The sequence below is a fragment of the Tigriopus californicus genome, chromosome 2, assembly GCF_007210705.1.
Source record: "Tigriopus californicus strain San Diego chromosome 2, Tcal_SD_v2.1, whole genome shotgun sequence".
NCBI lineage: Eukaryota > Metazoa > Arthropoda > Copepoda > Harpacticoida > Harpacticidae > Tigriopus > Tigriopus californicus.
In genome coordinates this window covers 10,400,443-10,415,622 of record NC_081441.1, presented here as the reverse complement: position 1 = coordinate 10,415,622, position 15,180 = coordinate 10,400,443, and the positions used below count along the sequence as shown (strand labels likewise).

At 41.8% G+C, this 15,180-nt stretch overlaps 3 protein-coding genes across 3 annotated transcripts; 1 reads left to right on the top strand and 2 right to left on the bottom strand.

The window, feature by feature from the left end:
* Positions 1-5,085: 5,085 nt before the first annotated feature.
* LOC131893013 (uncharacterized) lies at positions 5,086-6,734 on the bottom strand. Its single transcript, XM_059242920.1, has one exon. It carries the CDS (start codon positions 6,732-6,734, stop codon positions 5,118-5,120), a length of 1,617 nt encoding a protein of 538 aa, XP_059098903.1. The 3' UTR covers positions 5,086-5,117.
* A 1-nt stretch (position 6,735) lies between these two features.
* LOC131893014 (small ribosomal subunit protein uS14m-like) lies at positions 6,736-8,199 on the bottom strand. The gene is made up of 3 exons (XM_059242921.1): positions 8,054-8,199; positions 7,695-7,905; positions 6,736-7,128 (listed from the first exon to the last, which is right to left on the bottom strand). Exons 2-3 carry the CDS (start codon positions 7,899-7,901, stop codon positions 6,736-6,738), a joined length of 600 nt encoding a protein of 199 aa, XP_059098904.1. The 5' UTR covers positions 7,902-7,905; positions 8,054-8,199.
* A 1,895-nt stretch (positions 8,200-10,094) lies between these two features.
* Positions 10,095-13,272, top strand: LOC131893328 (dehydrodolichyl diphosphate synthase complex subunit DHDDS-like). Its single transcript, XM_059243327.1, has 4 exons — positions 10,095-10,534; positions 11,061-11,360; positions 11,434-11,689; positions 12,714-13,272. The coding sequence occupies exons 2-4, from the start codon at positions 11,119-11,121 to the stop codon at positions 13,098-13,100; spliced, it is 885 nt and encodes a 294-aa protein (XP_059099310.1). The 5' UTR covers positions 10,095-10,534; positions 11,061-11,118; the 3' UTR covers positions 13,101-13,272.
* The last annotated feature ends 1,908 nt before the right edge of the window (positions 13,273-15,180 follow it).

Here is a 15,180-nt window from a genome sequence, read left to right as displayed (position 1 = left end):
CACTGCGTCCCGTTCTTCAAGGAGACGAAAGAACAGTCTCATTTAATGCTGAACCCAACGGGAATAACACCACCAAACACATCATCTAGTTCGACGCTGCCAAGCTCATTGCTGCGTTTGACGGGAATCCTGGTGATCCAGATGTCCTCTCAAAATTCTCGAATTGGAAGAGTTTGTGGTGCAATCTCGTTAAAGAAATGGAACTGCTTCGTTGGTTTAGCCAAACAATACTGCTCCAGAAACTTAAAGACTGCCTCACTGGCGCAGCCCATGATATGGTCGCTCAATATTCAACAGGCTCTAATAACTCCTATTGTGCCGGCATGTCTAGTCTCATCGCAAAATTTGAAGAACCTATCACTCTTGCGGGGTTGTACATTTCCTCCGGCATCCTCCCAAGAGACTCAGATGTGGGACATGCGGAGGCTATCCAGCAATTGTTCAACGCCCTGCACAACATGACAGACGTCTTTGACCGTGAAGGAGTTGATATGCATGATTTTGCTCTAATGCGCACCCTCGAAGTGTAGAAAGGGACCTGCCATGGGCCCCCTTGACTGGAAACATGCCTGCGTCACAGCTTCTCTTTGTTTCAACTGTACCGGACACTACAGTCCAGGTCACAAATGTAATCGTAGCTGATGGATCTGCCAAGGACGTTATCACCCAGCTATGTGTTCCGAGAACCGAGATCGGGATTCGTCCATGTCGTCGTCGCGGGAGAAGGCCCCCGTGCGTCCTCACGTCAAGCAATTCACTTCAAGTCCCAAGATAGAGGAAGGAACCACGCCCCAAAGCGAGGTACAAATGACCGCCATGACGCTTCTGACGAACCAATGGCCAAAGTGGCTAAACAAATCATTCAAACCATGAGTGCCCATTTTCAAGAAAAGGGCTCCAGCGTAAAGCCAGTTTCAGAAGGACGCGGCCCCAAAAGTGAAAAGTAGGATGATAACAGAGAGAAATTGTCCTCAAAGAACACGTACGAAGTAATAAATCAAACAACATCAAACGAATTGGAACATGTTTCTAGCTGTTATCATTTTATTAATTCCTCATGCTTTTCGGTTTCAACCAAGGGAGCCTTTGAGTTCAATGGGCTCTCTGGAACACTAGTTTGTTACATTGTCAATCACTTCACCTTACAAAGAGTCAAAGTTCGAGCTCTCTTAGTTTCAGGAGCCAATGTCTGCCTGATTTCTTCAAGTACGGCAAAGAAAGCCCAACTCCGAGGAGAGCCAACAAAACTGACAATGAATGTCGCGGGTAACAGGACAATGCGGTCAAAACAAAGCATCGTTGAATTCGGCTTGATGAGCATTGATCAATCGTACGTATCCACCCCTATGAAGGCAACAACCATTGATGCGATTGGGGAGCCCTTTCAACCGATTCCAACAGAAATAAACAAAATAGCGCATTTAAAAGATTTAAAGTTTAACGAACGCTATCCAGTCTGGACCAATCGTCCGATAGACATTCAATTGGCGGAACCCTACTATTCTCAGTTGATGTTGCCAGACCAACATATTTCTCCCGAGCTTTCTTTGCCATTCGCAAAGCGTACAAAATTGGGCTGGATGCTCCGGGGTGCCATACCCGCAAAACGAGAGACTGTCAATATGTTTCTTTGCAAAGAGGCCGACGACCATACGAACTTTGATTTAGAACGAATGTACACAAAGTCAATGGAGCAATTTGACTTTGAACGATTATGGTCAGGAGAGAATAATGGTATCTCCCCAAATGAGTCAGATATCACACAAGGAACAGCTTCAGAAATTCATGCGATGGAGCACCAAGCACGTACAGCAAAATATAACGAAGCGAAACAATTTTGGTCGGTGGAACAATCAGACGCCCAAGTATATTGTTCTCAAGTTCAGGTACTAAAAACTGCTGAAAACGAGGAAAAGGAGAAAAAGAGACCTAAGAAGAATCAAGACCTAAGCTTTATTGGGACGCTCTTAACCAATTGTGGAACATGGAGAAAAGTGGTGAATGTTTTGGTCAGAATAAAAAGGATGTTCCAAAGGAAACCAAACCACCGAGATCATTGTCCCTCTTGTAAATATGAAGTACCATATTTCCCACACAAGGAGTTTGAGTGGGCAGAGACTTTGTTAGCAAGGCACGCCCAACAAGTGTCTTTGAGCGAAGAAATTGAGGTCATCTATAAGAAATCAACGTAAAAGGACTCCAGTCAAAGATTTACCAGTGTCTTGGGATCACACTAATGAAGTCTTTTGTTTGTAGACAAGGCTCCATTTGGCTTCATCATTGATCCATGACTTCAAAAATCCAGTAATTCTACCTAAAGGATCAGCCGCAGTATTTTTTACAGAATTTTCGCAGAATTTTACACATCCATCAATCAAGACTGCACGCCAGCCAGAGACACACCTTCAACCTAGTGAGACAAAAATTCTGGGTCTTGGGAGGTTTCAAATACGTTAAACAAGTCGTCCGACAATGTAGAAAACCTCGATGCAAATATATCAAATTCGAATCCCCCAAAATTTCACCATTGCCATCAATGAGAATGGACAATCCCCAGCCTTGGGTCCACGTGAGTCTTGATTACATGGGACCATTGACGTGTAAACATGAATGCTACCCAGAAATAAGCGCCTTGGTGAAAAGTGACGCCAATGGAAGACAACTGAATGCAGAGCAACAGAAATAAAAAATGAAAGCAATAGCAAAACGATGTGTACACCTCAAAACTTAAAAAGTTTGGATAGTTTTGTTTACTTGCCTGCACACTAAAATCGATCCATGTCGAAATTGTTGAGCCGTACTCCACTTACGAGCTCATCAATGCATTGCGCCGTTTCATTGACCATTTTGGAAGACCAGCCACATTTTACTCTGATGATGCCATGTATTTTAAGGGTGCAGACTCAAATCTTAAAGAGTTAGCCGCAAACATTGATTTGGGAAAAATGCGATCAGAAACGTTCAAAGGAGAAGCTGCAATTGAATGGCTATACAGTACTGCAGAAGCTCCTTGGACCAATGAAATAACGGAAAGACTGGTTGAACTCTTCAACAAGCAACTTCGCATTGTTCATCAAAAGGAACTACTGACTTTGCGAGCTTTGCAAACACTCTTGATAGAACTAAAGTTCGTAGTCAATGATAGACCCTTGGGAGTAGTCAGCGTCGAGCCATCAGAGTGGAATACGATAAGTCCAAAGGATCAATGCATTAAAAGCAATTAAAACAGGACACACAGAAAGGAAAAATATGTTTATAACAACACACGAGAGAACTGGATAGGGGGTCAGGAAGCCTTATCCGATTAAAAATTGGATTAAATTTTAACTATGCCGTATGATAGCATTTTGCTCAAATTAGGGCAGTTATTTTCGTATAGTGCCAACTGTTTCGGCAACTTTTCCCCCAAAAATCGGACAGCTAAAAACATTCCAGAGCCATTATGTTTGTGGCATAGAAAACCATAACTAGAATGCTTAAGTTCAACAGGAGTTGTACCGCATGAGCATGTTTTCAGGTCAGCTGACTCTGGTGGAAAAGGGACAAAGATATTTTGTGACATCTCGCTTCAGACAAGTTGAATCATTCTCATGAAACGTTTGTTATTCCTCTTTAACCTTAATTTCTTTTGAATCTTACAAATATACAGGTAGAAAGATTGGTAGAATAATAAAAACATGCTTTTTAGGGCATAATACACGTAACATGTCAAAAAAAGATTTGGACATTAGTAGAGCAAATCATGTACTCTATTGATTGCCCTGGTTTAGCAACGCATCTCGAAAATCTCGAAAGTGTAACAAAATGTATCCGAAATTGCAACACAATGATGAGGCATTCGGAATTTCGTATCAATTTCCCAACAATGTGCTTCAATGTGGGCAACATAATTGCGCCTATACAAAACAAGGTAATTTCGACACCTCTGGAGGTCAGCCTGAACCCAGGCTTGTTCCTTGCATTTCAGTTAAGTGTTTCCATCACATGGATGAAAACTTTAACTTGAGCCCCATTTTAACCTCTTGAAAATTTCGTTCTTAAAAATGTGGTCGGACAACTTACTCAAACCCGTTTTATGAAGTGTGCTGGACGAGAGCAATTGCTTGACAAGGAGTCTTATTAGGGGTTTCTACTCTGAATTTGGACGAGCCGTCAACAATTCAAATTTGTACTATAGTTGTCCTATGTAGCTGAAACATTTTTTCCACCAGCGACAGCTGAGACGAAAACATGCGATCGCAGCGCCCTTGATCGATCTATATATGAAGTTATCTATGGTTTGTGGTAAGTTTAATTCTTTTGGTCACAATCATTTCGACAACATAGTCACACTAGGAACGGTCAATTGGTGGTCAAATTGATTTGATATCAAACCACGTGGTTGTTTAACAAAGTGGTTTTGAGATAACCGGCAATCATGACGGAAGAGATTGAAATCGACGCTCTTTCGCTCCAGTCCCGAATGAAGGCCCTCCAACGTCTTTACGCCATGGATTCAAGTATTGTGAAAATCGAAGCCACGCTCTATGAAATGGAGGAGTTGAGCAAGCTTTTCGACGAGATCCTGCTGGAGATCGATGATGCCAATTGCGACTTGATCAATGTCGCCAAGACCATGATTAACATGGCCCAAACCAAGGGAAAATGGAGACTCCATCGGAATTAATGAACTAATGAAACCTGACAAATGCCATGGCCACAAAAAGCAACACTGGAAGGCTCCATTATTTTTATCTCATTGGTCACTCTTTTTTTTCAGTATGCCTAAAGTGATCATGGATCAAACTGGGAATCAGACACGGCGGAAATTGGTCTTGATTCGGAGACGGAAAGATCCTATCAAGGAGTCCAAACCCTCTTTGAAACGCCAAATTATGGGAATCTCATCTCGCATAATAATCATGGAATCTCTTTCCCGGGATATGACGATCTTAGCTGACCGTATGAAGAAGATTCTAAGCGAGCTCGGCGACCCTGAAGAGATCCAAGAGCCCGATGAGCTGGAAGACCTGTCCTGGTTGGACACGCCAATGGAAGAATTACCTGTAGAGCAACGCAACGAGATCCGAAATAATCTAGCATCAATTGTTTGGAAAGATTCAAAGTTGTGGCGGGATTTATTTCTTAATGGGACGGAGAGTAGGGAAGAAAATGACTTCCTTGATACGTGTTTGGTTGGTTAAGATCATCGTGAGGCGATCAATACCCAATCCCCAGCCTCCGGTGGGCGGGAGACCAAATTCCAGGGCCTGAACATAATCCTCGTCCACCAGAGTGTCCTCATCCTGGCTTTGATTCTGGAAGTAGCGCCTTTGCGTATCAGGGTCATTCAATTCTGTGTATGCATTGGCGATCTCTTGCCCTGCGATGTAGAACTCGAATCTCTCCGCCACGCCCACTTTCGATTGATGAGGCTTGGCCAGGGGAGACAATGCTTGGGGGTGGTCCAAGATAAAGGTGGGCTGAGCCAACTCGGGCTCGACGAAATGCCCGAAAAGCTTGTCCAAAAGGTTGGCCGAACTCCGAGCTCGACTCGAGTCGATTCCATTTTGATGACAGAGGTTCTTGAGAACCTTCCGAGTAGATTCGTGGTCTTGATGGATCTCCTCAGGACTAGGCAAGGATTGGTTGAGAGCCGCTTCGATCGAGCCAAAGTAGTCGTAGCGATTGAACTTGGCCTTGAAATCCAGGATGATGGGCCGACCCTTCATCATGTAGGGGACCTTGAGTTCTTCATCGAAATGCTCAGTGACGATCTTGCGCACCAATGTCCCGGTCAAACTCATCAAGTCTTTGTAGTCCGCATAGGCCTGATAAAATTCGCAAGTGGTGAATTCCGGATTATGAGTGGAATCGACGCCCTCATTCCTGAACTGTTTTCCGATCTCGTAGACCCGATCGAATCCGGCAATCACCAATTGTTTCAGATACAATTCAGGAGCGATCCGCATGAACATGTCGATCCCTAGATCGTTATGATGCGTTTTGAAAGGCTCGGCCGATGCCCCGCCCACTTTGGAGCTTAACACCGGCGTTTCGACCTCCAAAAAATCTCGCTCATCCAAGAAGGAGCGAATCCTTTTGATGATTTGCGATCGAACCTTGAAGACCTCCATTTTACCCCGATCTCCCAGGAAATCCACATATCTTCTTCGGAATCGCTTGTCCACATTCTCCAACTCCACCTTATCATTGGGCATTAGATGCAAACAAGGGGCCAAGAGCTCTACTTTCTGAGCCAAAACTGATAACTCTCCGGCTTGCGTTCGGCCCGGATACCCGGATATCCCGACAATATCCCCACGTCTGAGAACCCGGATTTGATCGTTCATATCACCTTGGAAAGTGTCTTCTTGGATCTTGACCTGCATTTTTGCATTCAAGTGGTAAACATCCAAGAACACAAGTCTTCGTCCAGCATTCCGGATCTTGGAGATTCGTCCTGCAATCGACACCCTTTGTTCGATATCACTTTCCGATGGTTTCAAATGACCAAAAGTGTCCAAAATGGACTTCACCGAATGACTCACTTCAAATCGATGTGGATACCAATTCTGGATATGGGACAGTTTGTCCTTCCGGAATTGAGTGTATTCCTCGGCACTCAGACCACCTTCCGAGGAACCCACCTCATTTTTGTCTTTACTGTCTTTCACACTAAATAACTGGCGGCATTGCGCTCTAAGTAATAATCGGTTTTTACACTGCCAAGTCCGTCGGAGCATCATAGTCATGTTAGGGCTTGATATCAATGCCCTTTAACCAATGGGCCCGTTGAACTCCGGAGATCTTGTTGTAGTCCGCTTCAGCCCTGAAGATCATGCGACTCACGCGGAATTGATGGAACACGCCTCGAGGTCGACCCGTGAGGGTGCAACGGCGATTCAATCGGGTGATGGACGAGTCTCGAGGCACGCCCTGAATCTCGTTGTCAGCCACTTTCCGGATCTCACGGGGTAAAAGGTCGGCCTTTCGGATGCAATTGATAAGATTGCGTTTTTCCGCGTGTTGAGCAAAAATGCGGCGCCGTTGATGATCGCGAAGGGTGATGTTGTTGGGAAAACTGTGGGATCGCACTTTGTAGGGACCGAATCCGTCCCACTTGTACCAATCTTGAACGGGTTTGTGCTAAGGATGAAAATATGTATCGGTTTAGCTTTGACAAGCTTGTTTTCAATATATCACATTGTGAAATGAGTGATGGATCTTTTTTTTTAATGTTGTTTGATTTGCATCAACGACTTGGTTGGCAGGTCAGTTCGAATCAGGTATAATTGCGGGCAACTCAGTCAGACGATAATGGTTATGACAGTTAGTACAAGTGAAAATTACTTCATTTGTTTTCTACGAATTCGGTATTCAGGTCAGAAGAAACCTCGATGATATAATCAGAAAAAAGGATTAAAATTCCCGCCTTCTGTCTGAGACATTAAGAATTTGAACGCATTCTCAGATTCAAATATGTGTAATTTTACCGATAAATCGTCACCCAAGACGAGTATTTGAGGTTGGACCTTATTTTCCACTGATCTCTTGCCAGTCCTACTTTTATTAGAGCAATCCTATCCTAACATGAAGCAAAATCAAAACACTTTTAAACGATACATACATCCCAACCCTATTTTCAAGGGCCTCATCCCAATGAAGTTCTAATCAAACTTCTAGGTAGAGTAGCAATTGTTAGTTTGAACTACCTTGAAAGCTTCAACTCCTAATCCGGGCAAATTTTTGTGATGGCCGTCTTTGTGTTTGGGCTTGCAGGGATACTCTTTTCGAAAATGTTTGCCCTCCGGATAACCCAATATTTTGTCAGTGGGACCGGAGATCAGACCCCGGCACAGAGGAAGGGGCCGCAAAGTAGGCGTGAACTGACGCCCCCAGGAAATCAACCCAAAGAACATGTTACTGAAAGAGGTTCAATTGATTCAGAAAGACATAGCTCCCTTGATAGTGTTGCCAAATTTGGATCGAGGTCTATATTTTGAACAAAGATATCTATTTGGCTTTTTCGATTGGTATTTTCAACTTTCTAATCCTAGTAAGGATTAATTACGCATGTATAATTCTTGTCACCCAATGGATGGACTCTAAAGGGAGTCCACGATTTTCCTTGACGTGCCAAATTAGGCCATTGGGTTGCTCCAGAATCCAGAAATCAAGATTGTATTTGCTACAAGCACATACACATGCAAAATATCTTTTTAGAGTAAATAATGATCATTTTCAATGAAAAACAGTCAGATTGTCTTGAGAAGTGATATGCCAAGCAAAGCTTGCTCCAAAACACTTATGAAGCAAAAAAATCAGAAACAAAAATGAATTCATCATTTGAGGATATCCTTAAGTATGATTCACTAAATTTCAATTTAAATTTTGGAGTTCAATGAGTTTGATTATTGGTAGGCTAAATAAAGTGATATTTTTATTTCTTCAGTTATACACTTTAAGCTATTGTTTATGCTTGTTAAAAAGAAGCATTGCATTTGTATGAAGCATTCATTTGAATTTGTAGAACAATGTGTAGCTCAGAGTTCCAATGTATATACTTTAGGTTTGAGGGGTATTCCCAGAGTGAGAATCATAATTTCAGAAAAAAGTGCCCCAAAGTAGTTAAAAGTTGATCAAGATGTTCCTGAAGGGCGATTCTTCAAGCAGGACAAATAGCAAAAAATATTGACAAATTGTGCTTAGCCGTTTCATTATTTTATCAAGAATACTCACTTGACATTACTCAGTCAAGGCACTTCAACACATGTAAGCAGACATTTTGAATATAGTTACATCCCTTATTTCAAGCAAATAATATGAAAGGTTGCAAAAATTATATTTGTCACGGACTTTGCACAATAACTTCCCTGGTAAGTGTTATTCAAAATTATCAGCATCAACAGTTTAAGCCTAACTTGGTGGGAAGGGTTTAGTGATCACAAAAAGTGTTGTTTCCTTGCTGTAGTGTCCTTTTGAAGTGGCAATTATATTCCCAAGAAATTTTCAGTGAAATTGCAAGAAACTACATTGATTTGAATTTCCATATATCGCGGAGCTGTTTAAGAAGCCGATGCAATAAGACTATTTTGATGAAAATTATATTTACACTTTTCCATGAGCATAACACGTCAATTTGTAATTGAATTGAAACTGATTGCATTTTCTGATAATTTTTTTCCATGATTTTCCATGATTGGAATCCCAGCAGTTCAAGACGAGAAATTAATTCTTTTAAATTCACTTTTGCTTATACGTATTATTTGATCGACCAAAGAATTAGAATTGGTTGATCTGGCTAACCCTTGAATTTGGGTTAATTGGGAATTGTAGTCAAAAACTTGTCCAAGTCTTATTTGAATCCTGCAACTGGATCAACGCCTACATACACCCTACAAATATTTGCATTGGAAAACAATCAATTCCATTTCAAAATGATCTTCACCTATCTGTGTGTGTGTGTGGCATTAGAGACTCTGAATGGCTGAATACAGAGACCAGAAAGGTTTAGCGAAAGGTTCCATTTTGTTGCACAATTCAAAATGATCTGTTTCCTTGGAAAGACAAACAGGGATGTTTTTTTAAGATAAATCTTGAAAAACTCTCTTCCTTCTTGATGGTCTCAAATGGCACAAAATGATACCATGATCTAAACTCTGCCTGAGTTCTAGGGGAACGATTGGCTTTAAAGCATTATGATGGCACATTTTTCTGTGCTTGAAATGGCGATCCTGTTTATTTTGGTTTAAAAATTGTACTCCTCAATCCTCATATAGCTAAAGGTGACTGAAATCTCAAAGCATAACCTGAACAGAAAATAGTAATCCGAGTATTTCTTACATGATCTCTCTCTATCCATGTCCGCTAGATGGATGGCCGACAACGGAACTAAAGCCCCATCATTGCCTGGTGAGATGAGGGTCATCCTAACGTTCCCCAAATCTACCATCACCCCAGAATCTCACTCTGCCCCTCATTCAGCCTGATCCAGCAACCCCCCCAGGCCAAACCAGCCTCAACTGCGGCCCTACTCTGGCAACGTGGAATTTTTTTTCACGCCAAGGTGACGGGTTCGCTCACCATCCCCCCAAATACCGCCTCATACCCTTCTCTGACATGTCCTATGAGCCGACTAATATACCTATATATCACCCAAACATGCTCATCCCATCCATTCTTCCCGATTTGCTGGATCCTATGAAGGTCAATGAGACTCTGATTTGATGGAAGCACTGACTACCGATGTGCAGATCTGCCGAATAACACATTGGTCTTTGACGCATGTGACTACTCAGAAGAGACGTGAGTGACAGGAAGGAGGAGGGTCAAAAAAGTCGACCAGTGGGCTTGGCTTCGGTCTCGATTACACATTGGTCTACTTAAGGGCGGGCTTTGAGGGATGATCATCGTCCATGGTGATGGGATGGCTTCTGGATTTTAGGAAGCGGGCTTCGAGTGACGTGGCCATGTTCCCATGTGACTAATTTCATCATTCACCACTCAAACTTGCAGACGCTTCTTCAGATCTGGACCTTGATTCACCCAGCAGGTATGATTGTTCAATGGCCATTGGGTTGAACTTAGATCTGGCATGGAGAGCGAAGGAGTAGTCCAATGATCTTGTATTGAGCTCAATTGATTGATCATGTCGGTTGTGATTGGTAATAATGATGACAGGAATAGTGAGATTCAATCATGATGGGGGATTTTTGCTGGAAAAGTGGGTAAGAGAATATGTAAATGTTGGGGTTGGCTATGATCAAGGGTAAATCTTGAGCGATTTTTGTTCAGCTATTTTTGACCTCATCACCCGCGAAAATCAACTTAAATGCCGATGTTATAGGATATTCTGGTCAATTTACAAAGTAGTACGAACTCCTAATCATTTTTAGTAGTCCATATCCTGTGAATAGTGTTGTTTAATTTTCTCCGGGGTCATCATCGCCTGATTTCTTTTTCATGATAATGACGTGACAATGCAATTAGCAATCTGTCTGCAATGCCTCTGTAGCACTTTTTTGTCCATCATTCCAAGTTCCAATTGCTCAAGTCAGACTCCACATCTTATCACTTAGGTCCAGTGAATTCACTATCTTCTGAAGACGCCATCTGGCTTTTCCATTGAATAGCATCATGTCCTGGGTGCCGGATAAGAAAGTGAGTTACAGCCTTTGGGAATCCTTGGCCTTGAGGCTGTTGCGTTTTGGGGTGGTGCCTAAACATGTGGCCTTTATCATGGACGGGAACCGACGGTTTGCTCGTGTGAATCAGTTGGAAAAGATCCAGGGCTATGTTCAAGGCTTTGACAAATTGGCCGAAACCTTGCAGTGGTGCCATGACTTAGGAATCAAAGAAGTCACTGTTTACGCTTTTAGGTGAGAATAGCATGGCTTGAGGGGTTTGATAGGACCGGGATTTTTATGCCTGAAGTCCTTGATGTTTTGACAGTATCGAGAATTTCAAAAGACCACAGAATGAGGTGGATGGTCTTTTGGATTTGGCCCGTGATAAATTTCGTCGTTTGCTGCAAGAACAAGATCGTTTACGGGAGCACGGCATTCGAGTGCGGGTGATTGGAAATATCACGCTTTTACCGGATGACCTCAAGGACTTGATTGACCAAGCTGAGAAGGCCACAGAGACCAATGAGGAGCGGATCTTGAATGTGGCCTTTTCATACACATCTAGAGAGGAAATTGCACAGGTAAGAACATTTCTGTGGAGGGTCCGATTTGTCAGTTAGGTTTTTATATATTGGGGTGTAGAGTCATATGGTGCCGCGATCAGTTAAGTGCTTGAGAGTGTATGAGTGAAAGCGTTAAACGTTTTAACTAAAACTCCTACGAGTTATTAAGCTGGAGTCCAAAGAATGTCATCTATTTTGTGCGCGCACTTTTGTTGTCATTTTTTTGTAATGCGGTAGATCATCGAAAATTAAGGATTCAAAGGCACAGCAAAACAAATGTGTATTGGAATTTATGATAGACAATGGCCGTAGGATACATGTTTCAAAAGCAACGGCCCACCTGAAGGATCTGGATTTGCGGTTTTTAGGATTATTGCAATTGTTCCTAACATCCCTCAGCCTTCTTTGACAACAAATGAAGCAGATTTTGCTACATGCGTGTACGAATTCTTGACCACATATTTTCCATTTGCTTTTCACGAGGTCCAAAATCTGTGACAATGGGAAACCTTTGGACCACCTCATCTTTGAATGCCAATTGAACTTCAAGCGGGTTATTATTTTTCGGCTTTTTTAGACCACACACCGTTATCCCAGACATTTATGTGACCGTGACCTCAATTGCAATATTTTTGGTCCTCCAGAGAGTGAAATCCAGTCGGTCCAATTTCTCAGACATGTTCGATCAATGTTCTTTTAAGACTGGTGGATCTAAAGATTATGATGTTGAAGCAACTTATGCTTATAATTTATGGCGCCCTCTTGTTAGTGTCCCATAATCATCTTTTCTTTTAATCCACCATCACACATTTCAACAATGTTCGGACATCTGAGAACTGATGATGGTCCATTACTTTCGCAACCCCTAAGAAGTGTTAATCAATCATTTTGATAGTTATGAAGAGATATTAGAGAAGCTGTATTTTTTATGTCTGACAAATAATCGAGGAGTGTTATCGTCTGTCAAAAAATTCGAGCATTCCCTCAAGTCTTCAAAAGAGATACAAATAATGTTATATATTTGGCCACTTGTCCATTTCAGGCTGTTCGAAAATGTGCTCAAGGGGTCGAGGAAGGTCGGATACTGGCTGAAGACATTACCGAAGACTTGATCGAACGCTGTCTGTACACAAATATTTCCCGGACTGTGGATCTCCTGATCCGGACCTCTGGCGAAGTCCGCCTGTCGGATTTTCTCCTCTGGCAATCCTCTTATAGTGTGATTCATTTCGAACCTGTTCTCTGGCCAGACTTCTCATTCAAGCACCTCTTGGCCGGAGTCTTCCACTTTCAGCGACATCAGAGACAAATTCAATCCGTTTTGGATCGACACGAAGATGGAAAGGGCGCGGACTTAAATGTGAAAAGTGTTGAACGAGTCAAGCATTTTTTGGCGCATCTCGAGCAGAATCGCGGACACAGATCATGATGTCAATGTCTCAAACCAAGAAATTAAAAGCCACAATGTGGGGGGCGAAGAAACATTGTTATGCCAGAATTGATACAACGTGAAGTTCTCCTGTTATTTTGTGTTACCACAAGATGTAGCATCTACGAAACAAAATCCATTCCGCCATTAAATGTCATTTATTCAATGGGAATCTCCCCTTGAGAAGTACAGGATGTTCATGGAAGAATGTAGTGCGGGGTCATGATTTGTGGCATTTTGTAGATGGAGATTTTAGACAAACATCACAGCTAGCTCTCACTATGATCCAATGGAATTTCCAACTCATTTTTACACGTCTACTCATGTTACTTTATTGCTGCTCTAATATTAGATGGTAATGGTAGAAGACAATTAATTTTGCATTTTTTTCATTAGGTTCATATTTTCAAAGCAAACGAGTAAAACCAATGGAAAGACTCGATTCTTGGAGCCAAAATGTGCAAAACAATGCAAAATACACAAACTAATGGAAAAGATTGAAATAAGTGGAAAATGGCAGATCCGCATATTCAGGACGACCACGAATAAGTGGGACATATTTAACTTCATGTATCGAGTGTGATCAAATCACACAGAACTACACTTGTACCAAAGGTGTTAAATAGATGTTCGATCAATCTGAAACCAGTAATATTGAATGGTGCAGGCTTCAAACATATAAATTAGGCAAAAAACAATTTACTGTCCAGCATAATCGTGGTCGCTCTGTATTGCATACAGCCCTGATTATGAAACAGTAATAATGGCTGGTGACTAGGCCTAAAACATTCAAAAACAGACAAAAACTTTTTTTTTGGAGTTGTACAGCTCCATTTTCTCTGACTGAAGACACCAGTTGATTACTCAGCCATTCATTGTCCAAAAATTGAAATGCGTTGCTCGTTAGTTACCATTTCCGAAAAACATCGGATGTACGGTACAGCAGGCGTTGCTCGTTAGTTACCATTTCCGAAAAACATTATCAGGCGCGGCCAAAACTTGCAGATGAATATTGTCTTTATTAACAGCAAATTTGCATAAAAAATAACCTGAATTTGCAAAAATATTTGCAAATAGTCTTGCCCAAGCATAGGCACCGACCCGCTTTGGAGGGCTATAATGGCTCTTTTTGCCTATAATATCGAGATCGAGGGATCCCTTAGTGACGTACATGATGTCTGTTATGTTATGTGACGCGTGGAGAACAGACAGACGATGTACTCTGGTTGAAGCTCTATTGCAAACTGTTTATTGAACGGTAGTTGGGGCATGGATACAAGAGATCGTATATACACAGAGAGCATATATGAAGAACGAGAGAGCATGATGCATAAGCATGGCGTAAGCCGTGATAACCTAAATAAGGAATAACACTACACCTCCCCNATTAACAGCAAATTTGCATAAAAAATAACCTGAATTTGCAAAAATATTTGCAAATAGTCTTGCCCAAGCATAGGCACCGACCCGCTTTGGAGGGCTGTAATGGCTCTTTTTGCCTATAATATCGAGATCGAGGGATCCCTTAGTGACGTACATGATGTCAAGTCAGGTGTTTCCCAGGGCTCAATCTTAGGACCCCTTCTTTTTATAATATTCTTTGCCCCGCTACAAAAGCTTAGTACGTATTACTGCCCGTTTCACTTCTTATGCTGACGATAAAAAGTTAGTTTCTAGTAGGAATAGTCAAGATTCCAATAGCCGGGCAAAGGACCTAGAAATAATCTATTCTTTCGGTTACTGAGACACAGTGGTAAGAATACCCTTTAAAGTTTTGATGGAAATTCCCAAGCACATCTTGGCATTTTTCTCCCTCAGAAGATCATGTGGAACAATTTTGATTTTATTGTTTTATGAAATTCTAGCCCACATAAAAAACTTCCATTCCTAAAAACATTATAAAAACTAAAATTTTCAAAAACCTACCCAACGCAAGTTAGGAGCACATTTAGTTAGCTCTTGAATATAAATAATGGAATCATCTATTTCACCGATTTATAGTTACATACATGGAATTTAGTGGTCCAAATTTCTTCGTTTTTAGCCCCAAAATGCCCCGGTTATATGTTAATTCAATTTC

Excerpts from the sequence above, each read along its gene's own strand:
- LOC131893013 (XM_059242920.1), bottom strand. The coding sequence starts at position 6,734 with ATGACTATGATGCTCCGACGGACTTGGCAGTGTAAAAACCGATTATTA.
- LOC131893014 (XM_059242921.1), bottom strand. The coding sequence starts at position 7,901 with ATGTTCTTTGGGTTGATTTCCTGGGGGCGTCAGTTCACGCCTACTTTG. Across the intron at positions 7,129-7,694 it reads TAGGAGTTGAAGCTTTCAAG|CACAAACCCGTTCAAGATTG; the intron begins GTAGTTCAAACT and ends TTTCATCCTTAG.
- LOC131893328 (XM_059243327.1), top strand. The coding sequence starts at position 11,119 with ATGTCCTGGGTGCCGGATAAGAAAGTGAGTTACAGCCTTTGGGAATCC. Across the intron at positions 11,361-11,433 it reads GTCACTGTTTACGCTTTTAG|TATCGAGAATTTCAAAAGAC; the intron begins GTGAGAATAGCA and ends ATGTTTTGACAG. Across the intron at positions 11,690-12,713 it reads CTAGAGAGGAAATTGCACAG|GCTGTTCGAAAATGTGCTCA; the intron begins GTAAGAACATTT and ends TGTCCATTTCAG.